Raw genomic sequence first — 25849 nt, 5'->3', positions numbered from 1 at the left:
AGCCCTTGCCGTAGTTTTGCAGTCTACTAGTTCAGACTACTATCAAACTATGATAAGGCCTGAAATGCTACTAGAGTGGTTAAAGTGAAGAACGAAATAGTTTTATTACAAGGTCCTCATTCCCCATTTCATTTCATCACTTACTATCGTCACTTTTATTTTCGACACTATCACATATATCACCGATTATCACTCATCAACTTTGGTAATACACTTCTGATATACTTTCCATTATATCACTTTTCACATCACACCATTTTCATATAAATTCATTGTTATTACCATATACCATCTGTTACCATTACTAAGTAATTAAAAGATATTCAATTTAAATGTATAATTATATTGTTGCTGTAGAGTCATTACTATTCAAACTACGATTTAGCACTATGATCAAGAAATTTACCGTAAAAAAATCACTTCGATCCATTCTTCTGCACTCGCTGTCATTATTAACACTTTTATCATGCACGTTTGAAGAGCTAGGCAATAAAGTTTATATGCAGAGAAATGATTGCACAAATGCACAATGTATTATGGCCATTGTTAAATTAGTAGAGTTCACATCATTATTATTATATTTTTATCAAAACTATCAGAATCACTTTCACTTTCATTTTCAAATTTTCATCACCATAGATTTTATTATAAAATCACTATTAGCACCTTCACAATCACAAAATTTAATAACGACGAGTGTAACGCACAGTTCCACCAAACACCCATTCTTATGTTGCATTATAAAACGATTGATCACACGTTGGCTTCGAAACTTAATCACCATTGCTGATTAGTACAAAGGATGCTACAGCTTGTGTAAACGAACTGAAACATCAACAACCAGCACTGGTTTATAAGTAACTAATGAGCCCTGGCGGTCCCTCGGTTCGAAGAGGACCTGATAATATGCCGAAACAGATTAACAGATCCTCTGCCTGAATGCAGCCGTTTCATGATAAATCATGAACCGTTGGAGGTGTGCCAAAGTATTGGTAAGGTGATATGTTTCACAGACGGGTATTATTATGGTGCACCTTCTACTTTGGCACCGTCAAACCCTGTGATCGTGGCCAGGGCTACCGCAACTAAAGGAACAGTGAACCAATAATGGAGGTATTATTTTTCACTGACATGCCGTGGATTACTGCGATGAAATCATTTTTCTCATTAAGCCAATGGTTGTTACTTCCCGTTACAACATTAACATGTACATTAATTGCGCATCTTGAATTTAGGCGGTTAAATGAAGTTCAGTCGTGCTTAGTACCTCCACTATTGGTACATCTACCCTACGTGAGGCTAGTATTATGATAAGCAAAATACAACAGGGTCTGTCCATGGAATACGTAGTCTTTTTCTATTTTAAGGCCCCTGCCACCTCATCGTATTCCATATAAAAAAATCAAAATTTGTTTGGACCGTGGCCATTGGTCAGATATCCCCCCCATAAATGACACAGCGCTACAATTAGAATGTTAAAAATATAATATTGATTGGGCAGTTAAAATATGCTGTTCATCTGACAAAATTATCCTACCTACTTCATCATATTACAATACGGGTATACTTATCATCATATTATAATATGTGTAAGGATTTATCGGATTGGTACATATAAATTACGAATGATGACACATTCTCAGCATAAGCTAGATATTTTATTGAAGTTACCACTACTGAGGACAGTTATAGCAGTGATACTGTATTCAATATTATTTTCAAATTATTATAATTCAATTATAGTTATAATGAATAGTGACATTCACTCCATATGCAAAGAAATATTTAAATCAAACTTCCTCATGTATATAAGTAGAGTTGATCTAGCATAGGGCATCTCAACCTTGTACCATTACCGTTGTTCGATTGAACAAATCCAGCGTCAGTGTACTAAGGAACGCCGGCAGCGAACCGTGGGTTCCGAGGTGGGTCTGCACCATGTCCGTTATCGATTCACTATAAGCTGTTTCTAGCATATTGAGAACGGTTCCCGACTCGTTCAGTCGGAAGTTAAGGTACTCCTCTTCACTCTCGGCGTACATGCTAGAAATCCGATAGTTGGTATTTCCAACTCGATCCACTCGATACCCAAACAGCATGTAGCACACCTCACGGAACTCATTGCTCGCAGATTTGTAGATCTCTTTGATGTGTTGGTTTTTAGCTTCCAATGATTGAACTTGCGCTTTCAAATTGTTGAGTTCCATAACGTTCATCGTCATGTTGCTATCGTTCAATCTCATCGTAAGCTCTTCGTTGCCTTCCTCAAGACGCCGATTACGTATCTTCAATCGTTCAATTTCCGCTTGCAGCTTCTCGATTTCATTTCGGTGTGCTTCGTAGGCTTCATTGGCTGGACTGTCCGTATACTGCACAACCTTGAAGCGATCGCGATTTAGCTCGGCTCTCAGTGTAAAGTTTTCAAGTTCCAACTCCAAGTCGTCTTTGCGCTTTTTCAACCTATCGTTCTCCATCCGGAGAGTGTCAATTTCTTTGCGAAGCTTCTCATACTGTTCACTAGTCAACGCTGAATCCATGCCTGTGAATACAAAGGAAATCATGACATGAGTAAATCGATTTTCACGTTTGTCCAGGATTACTCACTCATATCGGGCAACGATTTGGCCGACTGTAGTTCTCCTTCGAGTTTGCTGTTCAACTCTTTATAGCCATTCAACTGTTTTTCTAACATTTCAATTCTGATTCGCATTTGGGCTTCCTGATTGCTTACATTTGTTGGATTGACTGAAAATTACAACCAAGATGTTTTACATGTTTTTATTGAATGTTTCGGAGTAAAGAACAACAGGTCTCACTTAAATTCACAGTATTGGACAATTAATTTGCAATTTTCTATCATAATAGTTGAGTAGATTAATTCTCGCTTATTTTATGATCTCGTCATTAAAGCCATTGATAAACTAGTGAGAAGCTAGTTGTTTCTGAGCAAACGAATGTATTTGCACGTTATTTAACAATCCTACGATGAAGAGAAGATCCTCCTCTATCTCCCAGTAGTGATAGTTTTCATGTTGGTTTATTCATTTGCTTAAAAATGGCGAGCAATTCACCATTGGATTTTAGGGCGAGATCATAAGTTATTCGAGACTAGATCTCAGTTATTTATCAATCGATTTGAATGAATGAGCTAGTTTTGAAAGCTATTTCAAGACCAATATCTTCTTATTTTGTTTCATAAAACATAATACTTTTGGTTTTCTCAAATTGGTGGACCCCTCGTACGCCAGCTAGCTAAACAATTTGCGAAAAAGCCCATTTTTTTGATAAATCTTAGGTATTTCTTCACCTGATATGTCTCATATTTCCCTTGAAACACATTTAGCACACTAAGTGGCATCCTATAGAGGAAGGATTTAGGATGGTGAAAAACGGTTTTTCTGACGAAATTTGAGATGGCCGCCAAAATTTTTTTAACTTCAAAAGAAAGTTTATCCTTCCTTTATACTATATTAATAAGTTTGTTAAATGTTCCAAGGGAAATATGATACATATCACCTTAAGATTTATCAAAAAATGGGCTTATTTGCAAACTGTTTAGCTAGCTGACGTACGAGGGTTCCACCAATTTGAGAAAACCGAAAGGACCACCCTTTAGTTTTAGCATACACTAGCTATCAGTTCCATAAAATTGGAATTTTAATGATGTGTGAAGATGGCGGCCTGGTTTCAGCGAGAATTGCTCAATGGTTTTTTTCTGCGTGAAGAAAAAACGCTGTTAAATACAAGTTATGTATGAAATTCTGTGCAAATTTCATTCAAAATGATCTATAAAGGACTCAGAATTATACCTCCAAAGTAGTAATTTTATGTGTCAAATCAGAAACGTGGCAAATGTATTGTCCAATACTGTAGCTAAGTACTTTTTCCACATGCCAGGTAGTACTTACTTGTCAAATCTTTCTCGTAGCTGTCTAGCAGTTGCTTCCAACAATCCCGCTCGCCTACCACCAGATGTAGCTTCTTCTGCACCCGATGCAATATTGCTTGATGATGTTTCAGCGAACGCTTGTGGTCTTCGAGTTGCTTCTGGAGTTGAACGTTCTCCGCCTTGATCTCATCAATCATCGTTTGAATCTGATGCTTTTCGTTTTTCACGGACGTTTTCTCGCTCGTCATAATAACATCTTTTTGCAAGATTTGATCGATGAGAGATCGCAAAACTACAGGCGTACAAGCCGACTCTTTCGAACAGAAATCCACTGCCAGCTTTCGCCAGTCCGTTAGTTCCTTCTCCATGTCTTTAACTTTTACGATTAATGCAGCACAATCAACTTCACTCTTTTCGAAGTTTTCCAAACGGCTCTTCAAGCTAGCCACTTGCTCCTCCAGCAACATTTTGTTTCCGATTATAGAGTGTAAATTTTTCGATTCCTCTTTCAACCGAATGTTCTCCTTCTCAAGTTCAGCGTAGTTAGCCAACCGAGAAGTACTCACCTTAGACAAATTTTTCCAATCCTCATAACTTCCGATTTCATACTCCAACGATTTTATCTTGGATTCAGATTCAGAAAGCCTTTCCTGAACCTCTTCTAACTCTTTCTTAGTGGCATCAAATGAATTTGCCTTAAATTGCAGGGTTTCACTCAACTCCTTGTAGCTTTCTAGCTCATCCTGAACCATGGAGAGCTGATCTTCAATGTCCAGCATTTGGTTGTTCAAATCTCGTATCTCCGAATGGAGCTCGCCGGTTTCAAAGTCATACTTCTGCTCTAGATCCTTGAGGGACCGTCGCAGCTCGTACAACTGATCGTCACTGGATTGCTTTAGGATGTTGAACTGATTTTTGGTTTTGACCAACTCTTCCTTAGCCGATTGTTCACGTTTACGCACCGCCGAAAGATGCTTTTCAAGATCGGATACCTTTTTCACACTGTGAGCCAGTTCCTTTTCCAACGATGATATTTTATGCTGATTTTTCAAATGCGAAGTCGCCATCTCCGTGTTCTGGTGCTCTATTTCCTTCTTCAGCATTGTAATCTAGAAAAGATCAGATATTTCCTTTAGTCCTTTATTTTTTACCATTACTCAGGGCTGGTGCTGATTGATTCTTTTGAAAATAGTAACTTAAGAGACCTCATGCTTGAAACAAGAACCAAAAAGTAACCATACTGAAACAGAAAAAAAACCAAACAGGAACTAAGCAAACAACAATGATCCAAAACAAGAAACAGGATGAAAGAGCTTCTATAAGAACTGCCAGATATTATTTTTTTGCAAGTATTACTTGTGACATTACGGACAATGTTTCATTTGAATATTTTTCTAGGAATTCATTAATTAATTAATAAACAGTTTTCCTAAGCAATTTCTCCATGAATTTCATTCAACATACAGTTGTGTTCAGAATAATAGTAGAAAATAGTAAAGAAAGCCTATTTTCGTACAGAATGGTCAACTAGGCTATTCTGCGACTTTTTGGTTTTCCCTCCCCTTGGTTATGCGACCTTGCCGCGATGGGAGGGCATAATCCATTAGCCCATATGATGGAAACCAAAGGCGTAACCTGTAGTGGTGGTATCACATTTTGGCATTTTTTGCTTAAAGCCGCGTCATAATTTATATGGCATAGATGCAATAATATCTCGGATGTGATCCAACGGACATTCTGCGTCATTGATAGAATTGATGCCCATTTCAAATAATTAATCTATTCGAAGTGGACATGAATACTATTGGTGACGTTCAGTTTGCCTTTTGCTAACCAGAATGATCCGTAGCCACTCTTACTATTAGCTAGCTAGACACATCGCGACAAAACGTGGAGCGATATAAAAGAAAACGAAAGCAGCAAACCCGCCTATTCAGGGACAAAAAGCGCCGCCTGGAAGAAGCGGAATGCGAAGAAATGGAACAGCTGCATCGTTCACAAGAAACGCGAAAGTTCTACGAAAAGCTTAACGCATCCCGAAAAGGCTTCGTGCCGCGAGCCGAAATGTGCAGGGATAAGGACCGAAGCATCTTGACGGACGGACGTGAGGTGATTGAAAGGTGGAAGCAGCACTACGATGATCACCTGAATGGCACGGAGAACACAGGCGCCGAGGGTCACGACAGCGGAGGAAGTGACTACGTCTGCATGGTGGATGAAGGAAACCAACCTGCCCAACCACATTGAGGGAAGTTAAGGATGCCATCAACCAGCTAAAGAATAACAAGGCCGCTGGTAAAGATGGTATTGGAGCTGAACTCATCAAAATGGGCCCGGAGAAGTTGGCCGCCTGCCTGCACCGGCTGATTGTCAGAATCTGGGAAACAGAACAGCTGCCGGAGGAGTGGAAGCAAGGGGTCATATGCCCCATCTACAAGAATGGCGACTAACTGGAATGTGACAACTACCGTGTGAGCAACAAAGTGCTATCCCAGATTATCTTCCGTCGTCTACCACCAATAGCAAATGAGTTTGTGGGAAGTTATCAAGCTGGTTTCAAATGCACGATAGTAATATTGAAGATACAATTATCATGTTGTCCATTGATAAGCACAATATGACTTAAAACGACATTATTTATTTAACTGCTATTCGTGACCAAATGCTTGATATGCTCAATATGCCCCGCTTACCTCTAAGTCTACAAAGATTTTTAGGCATTCTTTCAAGAATGTCTATAGGGATATGTCAAGGAATCATTTTCAGATATTATAATCGCTGAAAAAATCCGAGAGGTATTTCAAAAGAAAATCTCTGATAAAACATGTGAAAACTTAAGCTTTCGACGACTTCATGGGAACTATTCGAGAAACTCCTTAAAAAATGCTTGGAAAAACTGGAGGAGTAATAGTTGGATGAAAGGCTAGAGAAATGCCTAAAAAATAGATTTCCTCGAATAACCTCTCAAGGAACTTTTGATTTTTTGGAGAAACATGGATGAATTCTTGCAAGGATTCCCTAAAAATAACCTTTGAACTATTTATTTTTTTAATAATTCTGGAATTAATCGTTATTGTGGATTTTTTCGGGAGAAATTTTGTAGAAATCTCCTAGAGTAACAACTGGAGAATTCGGTTGAAGGATTAGTGTAAAAATATTTGTAGGAAATTCTAGGATAGATGGAAAAAAATCAAAGTAATACTTGAGAAAATTACTGAAGGTACTAGCTTTGAATCTCTCAAGCATTTTCTTGAGCAAATCTTAAGACCGCACACGGGACGGTGTTTTAATCACCCTCTCCATTTGAAGAAGCAAATCTCAAGTACCACTCAATATATCGATGCGAAAAATGTATCACTATAATTATATATATGTAGTTATATTTTCAATTTAATCGGTTCACTAAAACTAAAGATTTGCTTCTGCAAAGTTTTGATGATAAATGTTAGAGTGAGACAAAATATAGGGAAAATAACACGGTCTCACGTGTCACCTTAAAGCAGGGTGTCCATTTAAAATCAGTTTTCCAATTCCCGGATTTTTCCCGGGTGTCCAAGAAATTGAAAAACAGATAACAAAAAAATCCTGCGTTTTTATATTTTTGTTTTTCTTTTTTTTATACGATATGGATAAATTAGGAGGACATGATTTAATTTATTTATGAATTATTTTTAATACAATTAAAAAAACGGTTTACATTTCAAAAGGGATTTGGTCAAAAAGATTTAAAATATTTCTGCACATCTTCATCGATCCTCTCTTCCGCTAATAACTTTACTAAAATAGGTAAATCTGCAAAATTTCTTATTAATGAAGAAGATATAGTGATTCTTCATCCTACGACAACATAATCAGTTTTCTGCAATAACGCAAAGAGAACAACGATGAAGAGAAATCGATGAATGCAGATAGGCTCTTATGAAAAAACAATGCTGATTTGCTGAAATATCTAAAACACCGTTACTCCCTGAAATTCGTAGGAAGTTCAGAGAAATTATAGAATAATATAAATGCCTACTTTGTGCATCTAAACTTCCACAAAAGGGCAAAGTTCAATAGCCAACCTATTAGCTTCTAAGAATGCCTTAAGAATTATGCGTTAGACATGACTGATGCCTGATTTATGGATAAATTATTGATCTGTAATGAATCTCATGTTGGATCCAAGAAAAGATCTTGTTAACAGAAACAATATTTATTTTGTTCTCCTGTGAAGCTGGCTGAAACTTTTGACATGAATTCATGCATCTTCCAAGTAATCTTCAAAAGATTTAATGAACATAACAATAATCTAGTCAAATACTTTACAAAATTCTTACCAAGAATACCTAAAAGACCTCTTTATTTATTTATTCATCAAAGAACTAGTCATGACATTTGTTTTGGATTATTGAAGGAATTCGCTGTCAATCTGCAGAAATCTATACAAAATCTCGTCAGAGGCCTCATAAGAACCATCTAGGCCAGTGCACCACTGCAGTGGTTCCCAACCTTTTTGGAGCTGTGACCCCTTTCAAGTTCTACAAATATCCCGCGGACCCCGGCTGTAGAAATCTTTATTTTTTGACGTAGAAGTACGTCTTTCTTTTCTATACAGGAGTGAAATTGGAATTTCAAAACCAAGAGCGTTACGCTGGCATGAAATATTTTAAACGTTTATAACTTTTCGCTGGCTTAACGAAATTTCTTGATTAGCACCTCAATCGAAAGATAAGACATCAAAGCTTCATGTCGTTTACTTACTGAATCCCACATACCTGTCCAAATAGTTTAATAACTGTTTTAAAATAGAACGTTGATTTCAAGCAAATCTATAAATAGGGGTGGCTAGAGAAAATTTGACGTCATTTGCTTTTCACTCTCCGATTGGCTCGCATCTCAGCAGGCGACAGATCGGCTTGCTCTGACCGGGCGTGCTTCTCAGGCACAGACATCGATAGCGAAGGACGCCCCCGTTTGTCTTGCTTCGCTCAAATCAAACTGTCGAGCGAGCGAGAGAAGATGCCGTCCGAAGCCAAAGCCATCACCGCTGCCGCCGCCTAGAAGAAGAAGAGGAAGCAGTCCACAGGTGAATTTGCGGTCGAGCTGTGAACACGGTCGGGCGAGTCATTCTCGCTTTGTGGTTCACCGCTTGTTTGCGTTCACCCAGCCATCGTCATCGCCGCCGCAAATTTCATCGGCCGAGGAGCTGTTGACCCGCGCTTCAAAATTTCGACTCGTGATGAAATCATCATTGGTGGTCACGAAGCAATCCCGTTAGGAGCAAATACCAGAAACCCCCTGAGTTTTGCTGGTCCGAGAAGTGTTATTTATACGTAACAACATCGAAGCTAACAAAGCCATCGGTTCTTTTCAGAGCCATCAAATTTGTGGAAAAGAGTTAAAAGAGAAATATTTCCGACTTTATTTATAACTTCTTATATTCCAAAATATCGGACGCTGCTGCAGTGCCGTCGGGATGAGTGCTCAACATTGTAAAATAGAGTGGCTTTTCCAACAGCACATTTTTTGTTCCATATTTTATGGGAACACTTTAATTAGGAAAATTATCCCATGTAACAAAATTGCGACATATTTAGAATGCGTTTGATAAGACATTCTCATTGAACAATTGTAATAATTTTGGCACCCATGGATCAGAAATTTACCTTCATAATAAAGAAAACTATTGATTATCAATAGCTCGTATTGAATATTTAGGGAATGCCAATCATTCCAACAATTCATGTTCGACCAATTTCTCACGTATTAGTATTCTCCACAATTTTCAAGTAATTCCAAGCCCAACACATTATTAGCACATACTCCTTTCCCAGATTGGTCGATCAGAAAGCGAAGAGCACAAAAGGGAGGAGCATCATCTGCTATTCCAAGGTTATAAAACATGCTGCCTTCGTTGGATTCAGTTTCATTCCATTTCCGCTTTCGAGCTGGTAAGAGCTCCTCCGAACTTGCTTAGCGAGAAGTACCTCGCTGCTAGAAGCCTGCTGAGCTGTTAATCCAGAATCTGGTTTGTGAAATCGCTCAAGATTTCAAGATTGAGCTACGTTTCCAGATTTAAACTAAATCCCTGTGATCCGCTACCCTGTTGCTGTTGTGCACCCATGAAATATTTAGCTGGTTTGTCGAATAAACTGAGAACTTATTCACATCTTATTATTCTTCTTCTTCTTGGCATTAACGTCCTCACTGGGACAGAGCCTGCTTCTCAGCTTAGTGTTCTTATGACACTTCCACAGTTATTAACTGAGAGCTTTCTTTGCCAAAGTTTCCATTTTTGCATTCGTATATCGTGTGGCAGGTACGATTATACTCTATGCCCAGGGAAGTCAAGAAAATTTCCATAACGAAAAGATCCTGAACCGACCGGGAATCGAACCCAGACACCTTCAGCATGGCTTTGCTTTGTAGTCGCGGACTCCAACCACTCGGCTAAGGAAGGCCCCAACTTATTCACATGCATTTGCAACTTTTTCGATTTTCCACACAAAATGACCAACTTTGGTAAGTTAGATCTCAGTTATTTATGGAAATATTTTCGAATGAAACTTTCACAGAACATCAGATGTAACTTGAGTTTTAACAAATATTTTTGAATAATTTTTCCAATCACAAGTTTATAAGTAATAACGGTTTTACTAAACTGTAATTTTCGACGAAAAATTCAAAACTTTTTATCTTAAATCTGATAGCCTTACACAAAAACTGTCTTCAGCAAACTTATTCATCTCGTCAAAATCTACAACTTTGCTGAAGATACCATGAAGCTATTCCTTCAATATGTTTAGTTATGTCAATTATAAAAAATCGTCAAAAAATTCACTTTAGTCAAACCGTTACTGCTTTTCAACGTGTGATTGGAAAAATCACTCAAAAATATATGTTAAAATTAAAGTTATGTCTGATATTCTGTGAAAATTTCATTCAAATCGGTCCATAAATAACTGAGATATATAGTTTATCAAAGTTGGTCATTTTGCATGAAAAATCAAAAGAGTTGCAGTTTTTTTTTCTCAGCGAAGAATCACACCATCAACGAAAATAGCGCGAAAGCAATAACCAATCGCGTGCGAGTAGCGAACGGAGTGACGAAACAACCAAGCGAGAACCCCAACACTCGCCATCGGTGAACGGAGCTCGAGCAAATAAAACAACTGGTTGTTCTGCTCCCAGCTCATTCACATATCGAACGGCATAATGAACGGATCAAGCAGCGGAGCAGCAAAGAAGAGCGCGTGAAAGCCACAGCAGTGTGCGAGTAGCGAATGGAACCAGAGAGCAACGAAGCGAAAGCAACAACTGAAAAACATTCAGTGGACGGATTAGTAGTCAGCGCCTACCGGCGACCTGTTGGAAACTAACGCCAGCGAAATATACACCATCTGCCTCTCCTTACCATTCATATTCTTGTACTTGATGAATTCAATGAAATGGTTTGGTTTGGCGATGGAGCAAAGAGTTATTTAGGATGATTTTACTTGACAAAGAGTTGTTGATAAATATTCCAATCCATAAGAGTTGTTTTGAAAAAGTTCACTTTTAGCAGAATTTTCCTCGGAAAATTTCTGCTTTACCAAATAGTTGTTAATGAAATTCATGCAGCAAAGGGTCGAGTTCCTCCCCACGAATATTTCCAGCCAGGACCAGTCATGGAGGACAATCCATCCCGAGCCTCACGGCCCCCACTTCCAAAATTCTGACTGTTTCTTGACCAATTGTAATGAGCAACTATTGATCTGAATTGATTTTTCTACTTGTTGTCTATTGCGTTAATCTGAGAAATAGGCTATATGAAATTGATGTCTTGGCAAGGGATGTACAAGATGAGCATTATGCTGTTATTGCATCCCGACGGCACTACCGCAGCGTTCTCGGAACATCCTCAAATTGTCGTATTGTCGACTATTCGTGATAAATCAGATATTGTATGATGCTACGAGATGAATTAAGAGATTATAGCAAGTATGTGGTAAGCACATTAAGAAATATTACTAGCTATACTGTGTTTATCACGAGAAGTTCTTACGAGAAGTTCTTCGAAAGTGTAAATGAAATGAACCGAATCCTGTTTTTGTTACAGAGGGATTTTAATCCGAAGGTCATTCGTCCCTTAAATGAACCGAATCTGTCGAAGATAGTATGTTTTACATAATTTGAATTGCAGACGATGCTCCTCCCTTTCGTATTCTTCGCCTTCTTCTGATTGACCAATCTAGGATAAGATACATGAAGTTGATGTCTTGGTTAGGGATTTACATTTCTTGGAAAATTCACATGCGCGTTCGTATGGACAGTAAAAATATCAACATTATTTAAATAGCTTACAATAAATTAAAATCACGCATGTTTTGGTCTCGTGCACATTTTAAATATTTCTGATCAATGTTTAATGTGTTCTGATTTATATACTATGACATTTTCAAAAGACTAACATGTAGAAAAGATCAATAGTTGCTCATTACAATTGGTCAGGAAACAGTTTATTGAACAGTATTTAAAATCTGTCGCAATTTTAATACATTTTCCAATTTCCATACTCGAGAATTAAGGAAGTGTTCCTCCATTATATGCTGAGTAGTATGATGTTATTACGGTCCGACGGCGCTGCAGCGGTAAATTCTCAAACTCATGTAATTATGTGGGGTAAATTATGTGAACCAAATTGTAGTATACCGCGATATTTAGATCATTATAGATAAATCAGTAAATATCATCCAATAAACCCTTTTATGAACGTATGTTGGCGCTGAAAAGGGCCTATTGAGCTTGGATGCTGTGACCACGAGTTTACCACGTGTCGAAATCTAGAAGCGCGGATCGGTCAACCTAGAAATCTTGAGCGATTTCACAAACCAGATGCTGGATTGGCAGCTTGGAGATTAACAGCTCAGCAGATTTCTAGTAGCGAGGTACTTCTCGCTGAGCAAGTTCGGAGGAGCTCTTACCAGCTCGAAAGCGGAATTGGAATTAAACTGAATCCGGCGAAGAAAGAATGTTTTATAACCTCAGAATAGCAGATGATGCTCCTCCCTTTTGTGCTCTTCGCTTTCTGATCGACCAATCTGGAAAATGGGTATGTGCCAATAATGTGTTGGGCTTGGAATTACTTGAAAATTGCGGAGAATGGTAATGCGCGAAAAATTGGTCGAACATGAATTGCTGGAAGGGTTGACATTAACTAAATATTCAATACGAGCTATTGATAATCAATAGTTTTCTTTATTATGAAGGTAAATTTCTGATCCATGGGTGCCAAAATTATTACAATTGTTTAATGAGAATGTCTTTTCAAAAGCATTCTTAATATGTCGCAATTTTGTTACATGTGATAATTTTGCTTATCAAAGTGTTCCCATAAAATATGGAACATCAAAGACGCTGTTGGAAATGCCACTCTATTTTACAATTGTTGTGGAATGTTGAGCACTCACCCCGACGGCACTGCAGCAGCGTCCGCGATTACAGTCTCAAAATGTTTAGTCATAAATTATTCATGACAAATGAAATTTTGTATGAAGCTGTGAAATTGATTTAGGAATATTAGAAGCCATAATATGGCTAATATAATATATTATATAAAGCCGAAAATATTTCTCTTTTAACTCTTTTCCACTAATTTGATGGCCCTGAAAAGGGCCGATGGCTTTGTTAGCTTTGATGCTCTTACAGATAAATAACACTGCGGGATGTTATCAGTTGATTGCCATGGTCAAACGGGGAATCCTCAACTCAAATGTATAAATTTGAGCAAGTTATTTGCTTATACGACGAACCTTAAGTTTCGTGGCGTGGATGGCGCACAACAGTAACAGGTAGTGGATCACCGGGCTTAAGTCGAAACCTGATGATGGCGGCGATGACGATGGCTGGGTGAACACAAACAAGCAGTGAAGCACAAAGCGAGAATGACTTGCCCGCCCGACCGTGTTCACAGTTCGACCGCAAATTTTCCTGTGGACTGCTTCCCCTTCTTCTTCTTCTTCTTATTGGCGGGGGCAGCGGTGATGACTTTGGCTTCGGACAGCATCTTCTCTCGCTCGCTCGACAGTTTGATTTGAGCGAAGCAAGACAAACGGGGAGGTCCTTCGCTATCGATGTCTGTGCCTGAGAAGCACGCCTGGTCAGAGCCAGACGATCTATTGCCTGCTGAGATGCGATCCAAGCGGAGAATGGAAAGCAAATGACGTCAAATTTTCTCTAGGACCCCTATTTATAAATTTGCTTGAAATCAACATTCTCTTTTTAAACAGTAATTAAACTATTTGGACAGGTATGTGGGATTCAGTTAGTAAACGACATGACCCTTTGATGTCTTGTCTTTCAATTGAGGTGCCATTCAAGGAATTTCGTTAAATCAGCAAACAGTTAAAAATATTTCATGCCAACGTCAGGCTCTTGGTTTTGAAATTCCAATTTCACTCCTGTATAGAGAATTTTTATTTTACTTTCAAACTGTGCGGCATAATCAAATGCAAACGCATTCAGTTCCCGATGGTTAGTGCCTGTGCTTTTACTGTTCATAAGTCGCAAGGTGGAACTTTTCCCGAGGTCGTGTACGACTATGACAAAAGCCAGGATCAGCAATTGGTATATGTTGGTTTGTCGCGGGTTACTTCACTGCTAGGGCTATTTTTGACAAACTCTTCCAATTTTTTAAAGTTCCATCACGCCAAAGGCAGCAATTCTCCCAAGAGGGTTGACTTGAGGAATGAGCTGCAGCGCTTAGGCAATCATCGATTAGTGACGCTTTGAGACGAACTGCGTGAAATACTGGATCATAGCGGCCAAGCCTGCATATTGATGAGTATCAATGTACAGAGCCTAAATGCTCATGCATTGGATATTGCTACAGACCAAAGCACTGGACCGATTCTATCGATTCTAACGATCGAAGCACCCGAGCTATCAAACATCTAATCTACTGGAGGAGTTTGGCGAACTACAGCTGGAGCCAGAAACCGATCACCCAACCAAGCAACACAAGGAAGCAACGACCAAAAAACAATTTCAATCATCTGGCATTATTCCTGGAACACCAAACAATAGTTCTCGGAACCACAGAACGACAAATCGTTCTTTTCAGGACTACCAAAATGAGTCCAAAAAGAGTATACATCTGAAAACTTCATCCGATCAATAACAACACAAAACTAGTACACTTACAAATTCATACACATGACAAATCAAATTATTAATCATCGTAGTTCTACGTCAACCCCGCGGTAATGTAATAGACATTACCCACCCTAATTTTTTTTGTTAAATAAATTAAAAAATATTTGATTGGTTTTTAGTATAAGGTAAATTAAATGCAGATCAGAAAACAAGATCAGATTCAATTAACTACAATTACAAAAACATGTTCTTTCTCGTTTTCCGTTCTCGTTTTAATAGATCTCACAAAGGATTTGTCTATGATCAATGACATTGAAAAAAAAAAACTGTCATTGAACCAGTGATGAACATATCTGCTGAACCCAGGGGGGTGAAATGAGCCAATAATTTGCTACCCAACATTGATTCAATATGGCGTCTAGTGTCATTGTTTTGATTCTTTTGAGACTGGCAAAATATATGATTTTTTGGATAGGAGACATCAATGATACCTCACTGATGCGTAAAACATTCAACGAAATGTCGAAAAGAGGAAAGATGTCATCGAATACGACGATTCAACGCAATATATTTAATTGCCAGAAACTAGCACTAGCAGCACATGAGCCGTATACTCGAAAATCAGAAGCGAGTTAGGGCAAACTGACCAGAAAGTGGATCCCAAAACGCGAAGTACCAAAAACGATGTGAGGAAGAGCCGAAATGTATGCACGATGACAGTCGTGCCAGTCCTCTGGCTGAACCAGAACAAAAACAAGCAAAATACTCGAGAGTATGAGTAATGTTATCTGTCGATGATAAATCTTTTCGTGTACGTATTCGGAGCTGTTCGAAGTCAATTGGCCTTTTGGTAAAAAAGGCCTCTGAGTTTTCTAGACTTGAGGGTATTTTTATTACAAACTTGTAGTTTACTGTCGATTTGATGGATGTACACTTGCTTAAAAAACGCTTGTAGATCTCCGCATGCACTTCAAATCGTGTTAGTGTCTTCTGCGCGATCATACCTAGGACAATCAGGAATAATCGCGCAGAAGACACCAAAATGATTTGATGCGGCGATCTACAACAATTTTAAGAAGTTCTCAAGATCGCCGTCGCGATAAATAATCGCGCAATGCACAGTAAATCTCACCTTGTTTAGTTGCACGCGAGTAAATGTTCACGAACATTTTTATATTTGTGCTGGTATGTTCTCCCGTGCAGGCGGTTGCAAACCTACTTTCATCAAGTTTGTTCGCGAGTCTGTCGTGTTTGTTTTGCGTTGGTTTACACGCGTAAGATGCTTTGTGATTTCCACCTTGGCAAGGAACCTAATTAGCGGTTTATGGAAATCCTTCGAAAAATTATACATTTATCAATAAATATCCTTGACAGGGTCTCACAGAGATCACATCTGCGTTCCATGTATAATATCTTCAATGGCCTTCTGTATGGATCTACAGTGAAAATAACAAGAAACTACAGTAATACCTCCATGAGTCGATGTTCCATTACTCGATATCGACTCATGGAGCCATACTAGAAACGAAATTTCATGGTTACTATGATGGTCCCTAGAAACAGCTTTCCAAAGGATTACTGTTCCATGACTCGATATTTCCATGAGTCGATGGCCCCTTCAATATCGACTCATGGAGGTTTCACTGTAGTATCTGAAAAATATCTCTAAAGAATATTGCTAAAATTCTACAAAATTTTTGCAGTATAAGCTCTTGCAAAAACTCCAACAAATAATCTCACGATCAATTTGATGGTCAGGGATTAGCGTTAAAGATTTCCCCAAAAATCGTCTTGAAAGGTTCCCGTGAAGATATTTTTGCCAGGCAATTCTCGAAGATATTGTAAGGAATATAGCAAGCATCAACTTTGGCGGCTTCTGTGAATATTTCAAGACACTTCCTAATGGGTTTCATAGCCCATTGTAAACCGTGGGATGAATTTCGCCTGGAACTGTCAGAAAAGATGTCAGATAACCTTCAAGAATCTTCCCAAGAAGTACTGCTGCAGGAATATGTGAAAATCTCACAATCCAGTTAACTGTATGCAAGTTGCACTAAGGATATGAGTGCAATAAGTAAAGAATTTTGAATTTCAAAAATTTCACCGATTGTTCGTCCCTACGATATTTTTTCAATGATCTCGCTAAAAATCCACCGAGGAAAATCAAAAATATGTCAGTAATTTTCTGCGCATTCCTCAAGAAAATATCTTAGTGTAAATTTTCAATAAAACAATTTTAAATCATATAATTTTTTTTCTTAAATGCACATTGAACTAATATGATTTTACTCAGGAAACTGATATTTCAACAATATGTATCAACATTTATGCTGTTTGAATGAACATTTACTATGTGGTTTGTGATTGAAATTTTGAGTAAAAAGAGCTCCTGTGAGAAAAAAATTGAACAGATAATATTTAAAAAAAAATATTTTTATCCAAGTGTCAGAGGGCCATTCACTTCTAAGAATTTAAAGTAAAATCAGCCAAAGACCTTTTCTAGAATCTACTGAAAATCTTATTAGCAATCTGCTAATAACCATTTCAGTGATCTCTCAGAAAGAATTTTTAAATACTGGTCGAAAATCGGTTCGATTTTCGTTAGAATTCCAGCAAAGATTTCATATAAAATTTGCCATGATTTCAAATGAAAACCGATCTCGCCAAGAACATTGTCAGAAATGTTTCAAAGATCCTAATCGTTAAGTATCTCTCTATCTTGACTTGATCTCTCCAAAAAATAATCATAATGCGAAGTACGAATTACAGACGGTAGTTCACTCCTTGTTAAAAAATCTAGTTTTACCATATAGTACTTAAAATTTAAATAAAGCGGTAGTCTTATGTTTGTAATACATGTTTTCCCGGGGTGATCACCAAATTCCCGGGTATTTCCAGTATTTTTTTCCGGTCATTTGTAATCCCCGGGTTTTTCCCGGTTTTCCCGGATGGATGGACACCCTGCCTTTAAGAAAATCTTCTAAAAATTGTTGGATGAATTTCTCTTGCATTTCTTAGAGAATTGGTATAGGAATCTATACAAAAATTTCTGGAGAGGTCTGATAGTATTCTAAATGAAATTGCTAAGACAATTCCTGAAACTTTTTTCTCGAGGAATCTGAGATGTAATTCTTGAAGAACCTGTTGAACCCGTAATAGGCTCTAAAGGTTTCCCTGGAGCCAGTAGAATTTTACATCAGGATTCGTTTCAAATAGAATAAGTAACAATAGAGACCTTTGAATACATTTTGGTTATAATAAAGACTTCTTTAGAGATCTTCCATTAAAAATCGAGACTCTATTGAAAATAGTCATTTTAGAGAATTGCATTAAAATAGAGGTCAAGCCTCTTCAAAAGAGACCTGCTACCAGCCCTGAATCATTACTAAGTCTTTCATCTTACCCTTGACCGGGCTTCAATGAGATCCGCCTTCATCCGCCGAGTTTCCCAGGGGCTCTGTACAGCCATCGAGCAATGCGATAAGGTCAACGAGTCCTGGCTCACATTCTTGTCGTCCACGTCGATGTTATTCGCATCCATCGAAATATCGCTCATTTCGTACAGTTTGCGCTTCTTCCGACCTAAAAATAAACATAAACCGTAATCTAACCTTACATCTCATTCAGTATCGCCACCATCCGTAGTTATTACTTACCAATCTCGAAAGACGCATTCATGTAATCAAAACTCATCCGCTTGGAAATGGTTTCCGAAGTCAAGCTGTCGTCAACGTTATCTCCGGATCCGGTATTTTCGTTCCGGTTATTCTCCATCGCACTTTCCGGGAGAATGTTTTGATGCTCGAGGATTCAGAAAACTTTTTATGCCGTTCACTTTTGAAGGAATCTCCACTGCCCAAAGCACTACAAAACCCTAAATAATTGAAGAAATCACAAACTTTTTTTGTTTTTTGGTCTTTTACTACAATTTTTCTGAAAATCTTCTACGATTTCACGACAAATTTCAAAAATCAATGAGAACCGCGTCACTTTTCCGAGACCGATGTTTGGCTGTTTGACGTGTTTGACATTTTCTGGCTTTGTTTTTTCTCTCAGTGTTGCCAGCTGTGCTGTAAACAAGAGTTAATGAACCTCGTAATGAACAAACACGCTTGTAAAATTCTTCGTGGCTGCCTGTGGATGAACTTATAGTACACGGAACAAGAAATCTAGTCAAATTCGAGTTTAAGGGCTCATTCATCTATTTCATAACGCCATAAATGGCAATTTTTGATATGCACCCACCCCCTTGTAAACATACGTTATAACGCTTTTTGTATGAAAATTTAACAAATTTTGTATGAGCCGTAACATCATGAGGACACCCACCCACCTCCTAAAGTGTTATGAAATTTGTGAATAGGCCTTTGCATTGTTTTGATTTTGTATGGGATTTTGACTTTTACTGGCCTTGTTGTTAACAAAATGTATGAAAGAGTAAAAGGGAGGGGTACATTTTTGTGCAGAGCCCAATAAGCCCTAATCGTACATATCAATAAAAAAGAGTAATTAAGACTATTTTCTATCCGCCTCTCTTTCATTCTGCTGTGAATTTTTACAGTACTGTCATTTAGACTGAGACAAATAGTCGTGACCCTCAGGCACTGTTATTGGCCGTATATGAGTATATAACGCTTTATTTTAGTGGAGCAGATGGAAAATGCGACGGGAATCTTAAATATGAACTTCGACGACAGCAGTTTGCGCCTGGGTCCCGCAGCATAATGGAAAAAATGTATCCAGAGGGAGCATGAAAGAAAAGAAAATCACACGAAAGATAAACAATTATTATTTTTCTTTTTTTTTTTGCCACTTGCTATAAAATTTTGACATCACTCATTTCAGAGACAAGCTGTGATGTTAAAGTCACCAAAATAGCTTTGGTGAGCGAATTTGACGGATAGCGCCGACAATTTTTGTCGCATAGGATTCATCGAATGTAGCGCGGTTGTTGTTGCACCATGGCCAGATTCATTTCCCGAGCGCGTGCACGGAAAGAAATAACAATTGTGATTTAAAAAAAAAACAGTAGCGGAAAATCAACTGATGATCATTGTCGTTCTACTATTATCAAACATTTTAATAAAAATAAAATGCTTTTAGAAGTGCGCAGCAATGCTAAATCGGTCTGATGTATTCTGCGCAGTTCATATGTATTTTCCACACGTTCTCCTATAATTGTTTTTAATCCACTTCGATACCGTCAATCCGCCCCCAAACTGGATGGCGTACACTCAGCTTAAGGTGATTATAAAACGAAGCCAAACAAGGGCACAAGATTGGAGAATCTGACAACAGTTTGCGTTGAAAACCAATCAATCTACTTGCTTGCTGGTAGTGACTAATGGGATAAATTTTCAACGGTGAGAGCTGTTTGGTTCTCAAGTCTTGTGCTTTTGAAAATTTGAGGTGTGGCTTTGTTCTATAATCACCTTAACGCAATTTATAATTAAGTATTGAGTTGTAAATATTAGTATATATTAGTTGTGTTGCTAGAGGACATCTTGAAAATTCACTGAGATTCTTTCAGAAACCCTTCTGAAATTATTATATGTAGTTATTTCTTTGATCGCTCTGATTTTTCCAATAACCTCCTTGGGACTTCCTATTGGACTATCCCAGAAACCCATCTTGGGTTATTATGGAAATCCTTTCAGGATTCTGCTGTAAAATTCTGGAATTCTGCCGCAAAATTCTGGAATTCTGCCGAAAATGATTTAATGATTGCTTTCCAGTGTAATGGAATCTATTTTAAAAATCTGGGTTCGGGGATTCTCACAAAATTTCTCGGGATTTCTTCTGGAAATCCAATCGAAATTATTATTTAAATTCTGATATTTTCCTCGTAATTCTTCAGTATTTCTTCCGTGAAACTCTTTGAAAGTTCTTCAAAATCCCTTTGAGATTCTTTCCGAAAAATGTCTTAGATTATACCTATTATTCTAGAATACTCTCGGAGAGACGCCTGAGACTATAATAAAAAAATCTATTATTTCACTTCACTTTCTTCCGTGCAAATTCTTGGGATTCTTTCGGAAATTCCTCTGGAATTCTTTTGTTAATCCCAATGGAAATCTCCCAGAAATCCCTGTGGAATACTTCCGAAAATCCTGCTAAGAATCTTCCAGATGACGGGGATTTTTTTAAATCTTTATTTATGGAAATCATCCGAAAATTCCTCTGTAATTGTTTGTAAATCCTCCTTATATTTTTACAGAAATCCTTCTTATATTCTTACAGATTTATTGCTATTGATTTTATTGTTTCTACCTGAGATAATTTTGTATATCCAGAATTATTCCGAAAATTCCTTCGTGATTCTTTAGAATTTTTTTCTAAGATTTTTGAGAAAAAAAAAACTCTGTGATTCTTCTGGAAATTCATAAGGAAGTGTTTTTGATTTTTTTCGTGATTTATCATTGATTTTCCTTGAAAATTTTCTTAAATCCTTGGCAGAATTTTCTGAAAATCCCTCTTGACTTCAAATGGAAATCCTCCAAGAAAACTACCGGACAGTCACTGGGACTTTAAAAAAATACCTATGAGATTCTTTGATTACTGATTTCTTTTTCTGAGCATCTTTTGAAAGTGACTTTTAAATGGTTCTGGAAATTCCATTTGAAATTATTCCGTAAATCTTTCTGGAGCTCTTCTGGACATCGTAATTATTCTGGAAAATATTCATGAAATCGTCTGGATGTCTGTGACTTTTCATTGAATCTTCAGCGGTTCTTGCGAAATAACTTCTGGGATTCTTTTGGATATCACTGTAAAAAACATTCAAAATCCATTCGAAATTCTCCTGAGATTGTTTCAGGAATTTACGAGAATCCTTAAAATAATTCCTTTAGAAATCTCCCTGATAATATTTTAGTGATTTCTCTGTGGTTCTTCTGTAAATCGACCTGGGATTCTTCCGGAAATCCTCCTTTAATTCCAAAGCAATTTCCAGAAGAATTTTCAGAAGGATATTTTTAAGAATCCTGTATATTTTTCCCTAAGAATCTCAATGTATTTTAACAAAATACCAGGACAATTTACGATTCAATCCCACAAAAACTTCCGGTGGAATTCTTGAATGCTTATCATTCAAGCAGAATTCCAGTCGTATTTCCGGATGAATTTCGGCAGATTTTACGGAAGAATCCCAGCAGAATTTCTTGAAAAATTCCAGTAAAATTTCTGGAAGAATCTTTGAAAGATGTTTTGAAGTCCTCCAGCAGGATAACAGAAAGAAATCTGGGGGTATTGTAGAAGAATTTCCGAAAGAATCCTAGAGAGCTAGTCGAAATAATAACAGTTTTCTTGAAAAATTCAGGAAACTCCCAGAGTCTAGAGGTAAAAGAATTTCTGCAAGAATCCTTAACAGAAGGATTTGAAGGATCCTCAGAAAGATTTTCGAAAGTATCCCAGAAGGCTTCCCGAAAGAATGCTAGAAAGATATCTGGAAGATTTCCTACAGGATTTTTGGAAGAGTCCCAGACAAATTTCAAGAATATGGACGTAAAAATCTCAATGGCATTTCTAGAATAATTTCAGAAAGATTTTCGGAAGCATCCTCGAAAGTATTCTAAAGGGATTCCGAAAGCATCTCAGGTGATTTCCGGAAGAATACCAGAGGTATTCTCATAATAATCCCAGAAGTATTTCCGGAAAAAGGCCAGAGTTATTTTCGGAGGAATTCTCGACGAATTTGTAGTAGAGTCGTAGTACATTTTTTGGCAAAATCCTCTAAAAATATCCAGAAGAATTGCATCAGGATTTTTGTTAGAATCTTCCATTGAATTTCCGAAAGAATCTTCGAGAATTTCGATTCGAATTTAATTTCCAGGATTTCAAAAGTAATCCTTAAGGAGATAAACGCAAACTCACATACAGATTTATGCAAATATTCCAATAAGATGTCCAGAAGAATCACAAAGGATATCCGAAAGAATCTCAGATATAGTACCGGAATGCTAACGATTTTTTTTAGATGAGTTCAAAAGCGATATCTGTAAGTATTCTGTGATTTCCAGAAGAACTTAGAGAAAAATCAGAAATAATCTTTAGATTTCCAGAACAATCCCAGAGAGGTTTTGAAGGATTCATAAGTGATTTAAGGAAGAATCCCAGGAGGGAAATTCCATAGAATTCTGGAGTAATTTCTGGACCAATGTCTTTTTATATGCTGTATCAATATTTACAAGTAATTATAATAAACAAGTATTTATGGAACAATAACAATTTTAATTTATCGCCATAATTGAACGAAAATTTTAATTAGAATGTGCATCCACCACATCATCCTTCTCAGAAGGATTATGATTCTAAATATTTTTTTGCGGTGATTCAGAATTGTAATCACATACTAGTTTAATTGTATGTGGTGTCATTCAATATTTAAAATAAGATTCGTTAAGCCGAACATGTTGATCCTTCGACATGAACCAACGAGCATTGCTTGAAATAATGAGATTTTTTCGATTACTTTGATTACTGATTTCTTTTTCTGAGGATCTTCTAAAAGTTACTTTCAAATGATTCCGAAAATCCCGTTTGAAATTATTCCATGAATCTTTCTGCAGTTCATCTGGACATCGGAATTATTCTGGAAAATATTCATGAAATCTTCTGGATGTCTGTGAATATCCTTTAAATCTTTCAGGGATTCTGGCGAAATAACTTCTGGGATTCTTTTGAATATCACTGTAATTTGGATTTAGAATTCTCATGGGATTATTTCAGATATTAACGATAATCCTTCATACAGAAATGATGTTTCTGTGAATCGCCTTGGAATTCTTCTGGAAATCCTTCTATAATCCCAAAACAATTCTCAGAAAATTTTTCAGAAGGATATTTTTAACAATCTCAATGGAATTTCTGAAAAATACCAGAACGATTTACGGTTGAATCTCACGAAAACTTCCGGTGGAATTATTGAATGATATCCGGAAGAATGACAGTCGTATTTTTGGATGAATCTTAGCAGGTTTTACAGCACAATCCCAGCAAAATTTATTGAAAAATTTAGAATAGAAAGATATCCGAAAAAAAAACTCCAACAGGATTTTTGTAAGAGTCCCAGGAGTATTTCAAAGATATTGGCGTAAAAATCTCAGTGGAATTTCGTGAAGAATTTCAGAAAGATTTCCGAAAGCATCTCAAGTTATTTTTGGAAGAATACCAGAGGCATTCTCATAAGAATACCAGAAGTATTTCCGGATAAAAATCTAGAGTTATTTTCGGAGGAATTCTCGAAGAATTTCTAGTAGAGTCGTACATTTTTTGATAAAATCCTCTTTAAATATCCAAATGGATTGCATCAGGATTTATGGTAAAATCTTCCATAGTATTTCGAAAACAATTTTCAAGAATTTCAAAGAATTTAATTTCCTGGATTTCAAAAGTAATCCTTAAGGAGATACACGCAAAATCACATACAGAGTTCTGCAAAAAAATCCAAAAAGATGTCCAGAATAATCGAAATGGGATATCCGAAAGAATCTCAGAAGTAATACCGGAATGGTAACGTTTTTTTTGGATGAATCCCAAAGCGATATCTGGACGAAAATTCAGAAATAATCTCAAGATTTTCAGCAGAACAATCCCAGAGAGGATTTGAAGGATTCATGAATGATTTAAGGAAGAATCCCGGGAGACGCTCACAAAGAATTCTAGAGTACTTTCTGGAACATTTTTTTTTTCATATGATTTATATATAAAAATACTTTGATTCAAATATATTTCTTGTGTAGCATTAAGTTTAACTACAGACATAGCTCGTAACATCAATAATAAATTAAATTTATAAATCTTTTAAACACATCCAAATTAAGTAACAGTTCAAAGAGTAAAATACCATTCTCATGAGTTTTTGAGAATCATATGATCGGTGTTGAGACAGACCAGACTAGATGAATTTTGGAGCTCTAAGGATACGTAAAGAACTCCATCAATTTTAAATCTTCCATGTTATTTTGATACAAATGTATCATCAAATAGATAAGTTCCATTATTACAGTAAATATCTATAATATTTTCACAAGTTTGGGGTACATTTTTCTTACTCGATTGAAAAAAACACTTGGTTCAGTCTGTTTGAACACCGACCATATCTATGTTTGCTATTTGATATTTAAATACTTGAATTGTGCTGTATCAATATTTACAGGTAATTATAATAAATAAGTATGTATAGAACAATAACAATTTTAATTTATCCCCATAATTGAACGACAATATTAATTAGAATGAGCCTCCCCTACATCATCCCTCTCAGGAGAATTTTGATTCCCAATATTTTTTTTTTGCGGTGGTTCAGAATTGAAAATATCAAAAGTCTATTGTAATCACATCCTTTTTGTTCAATTGCATGTGGTGTTATTCGATATTTAAAATAAGATTCGTTAAGCCGAACATGTTGATCCTTCCACAAGAACCAACAACAAGCATTGCTTATGTTAAGAGATTTTATCGTAATGCACAACCAGCCTAAATGTTCTTCCCCTTTTGTATATGTACTAATTATAATTTCAAATTATTTTAATTAAATTAGTTGTGTTGTCTACTATTGTACACGGCAATATGTTTCAAAATAAGTGGAGCTTCTTTTAAAACAAACTTTAACATCGATCAACCAAACCATAGAATATCCAATAGCGAAAAAATAATAATAATAACCAGGGATTGAATCCTGAGAAAATTGAGAGAATCTCTCATGTATCGCTCTCTGTAACTATCATATTGTGCTCTGCAAGATAAATCCACGTAATGCGATTATCTGAAAATGTCGATATACCGTCGCAGTGATAATAAAAATCACCAAATGTTTCAGATTTAGCAAATTTGAAACATTTGCGT

General features: G+C 36.9%; 1 protein-coding gene across 1 annotated transcript; it reads right to left on the bottom strand.

The window, feature by feature from the left end:
- Positions 1-1636: 1636 nt before the first annotated feature.
- On the bottom strand, positions 1637-19049 carry LOC5564411 (mitotic spindle assembly checkpoint protein MAD1). The gene is made up of 5 exons (XM_001648705.2): positions 18661-19049; positions 18408-18586; positions 3909-4998; positions 2605-2745; positions 1637-2539 (listed from the first exon to the last, which is right to left on the bottom strand). Exons 1-5 carry the CDS (start codon positions 18776-18778, stop codon positions 1839-1841), a joined length of 2229 nt encoding a protein of 742 aa, XP_001648755.2. The 5' UTR covers positions 18779-19049; the 3' UTR covers positions 1637-1838.
- Positions 19050-25849: the final 6800 nt, after the last annotated feature.

This window comes from Aedes aegypti, chromosome 2 (assembly GCF_002204515.2).
Source record: "Aedes aegypti strain LVP_AGWG chromosome 2, AaegL5.0 Primary Assembly, whole genome shotgun sequence".
Classification (NCBI taxonomy): Eukaryota; Metazoa; Arthropoda; class Insecta; order Diptera; family Culicidae; genus Aedes; species Aedes aegypti.
This window is presented reverse-complemented; position numbering and strand designations above follow the sequence as displayed.

Excerpts from the sequence above, each read along its gene's own strand:
- LOC5564411 (XM_001648705.2), bottom strand. The coding sequence starts at position 18,778 with ATGGAGAATAACCGGAACGAAAATACCGGATCCGGAGATAACGTTGAC. Across the intron at positions 4,999-18,407 it reads TCATTGAAGCCCGGTCAAGG|ATTACAATGCTGAAGAAGGA; the intron begins GTAAGATGAAAG and ends GATCTTTTCTAG. Across the intron at positions 2,540-2,604 it reads CAAATCGTTGCCCGATATGA|GCATGGATTCAGCGTTGACT; the intron begins GTGAGTAATCCT and ends TTGTATTCACAG.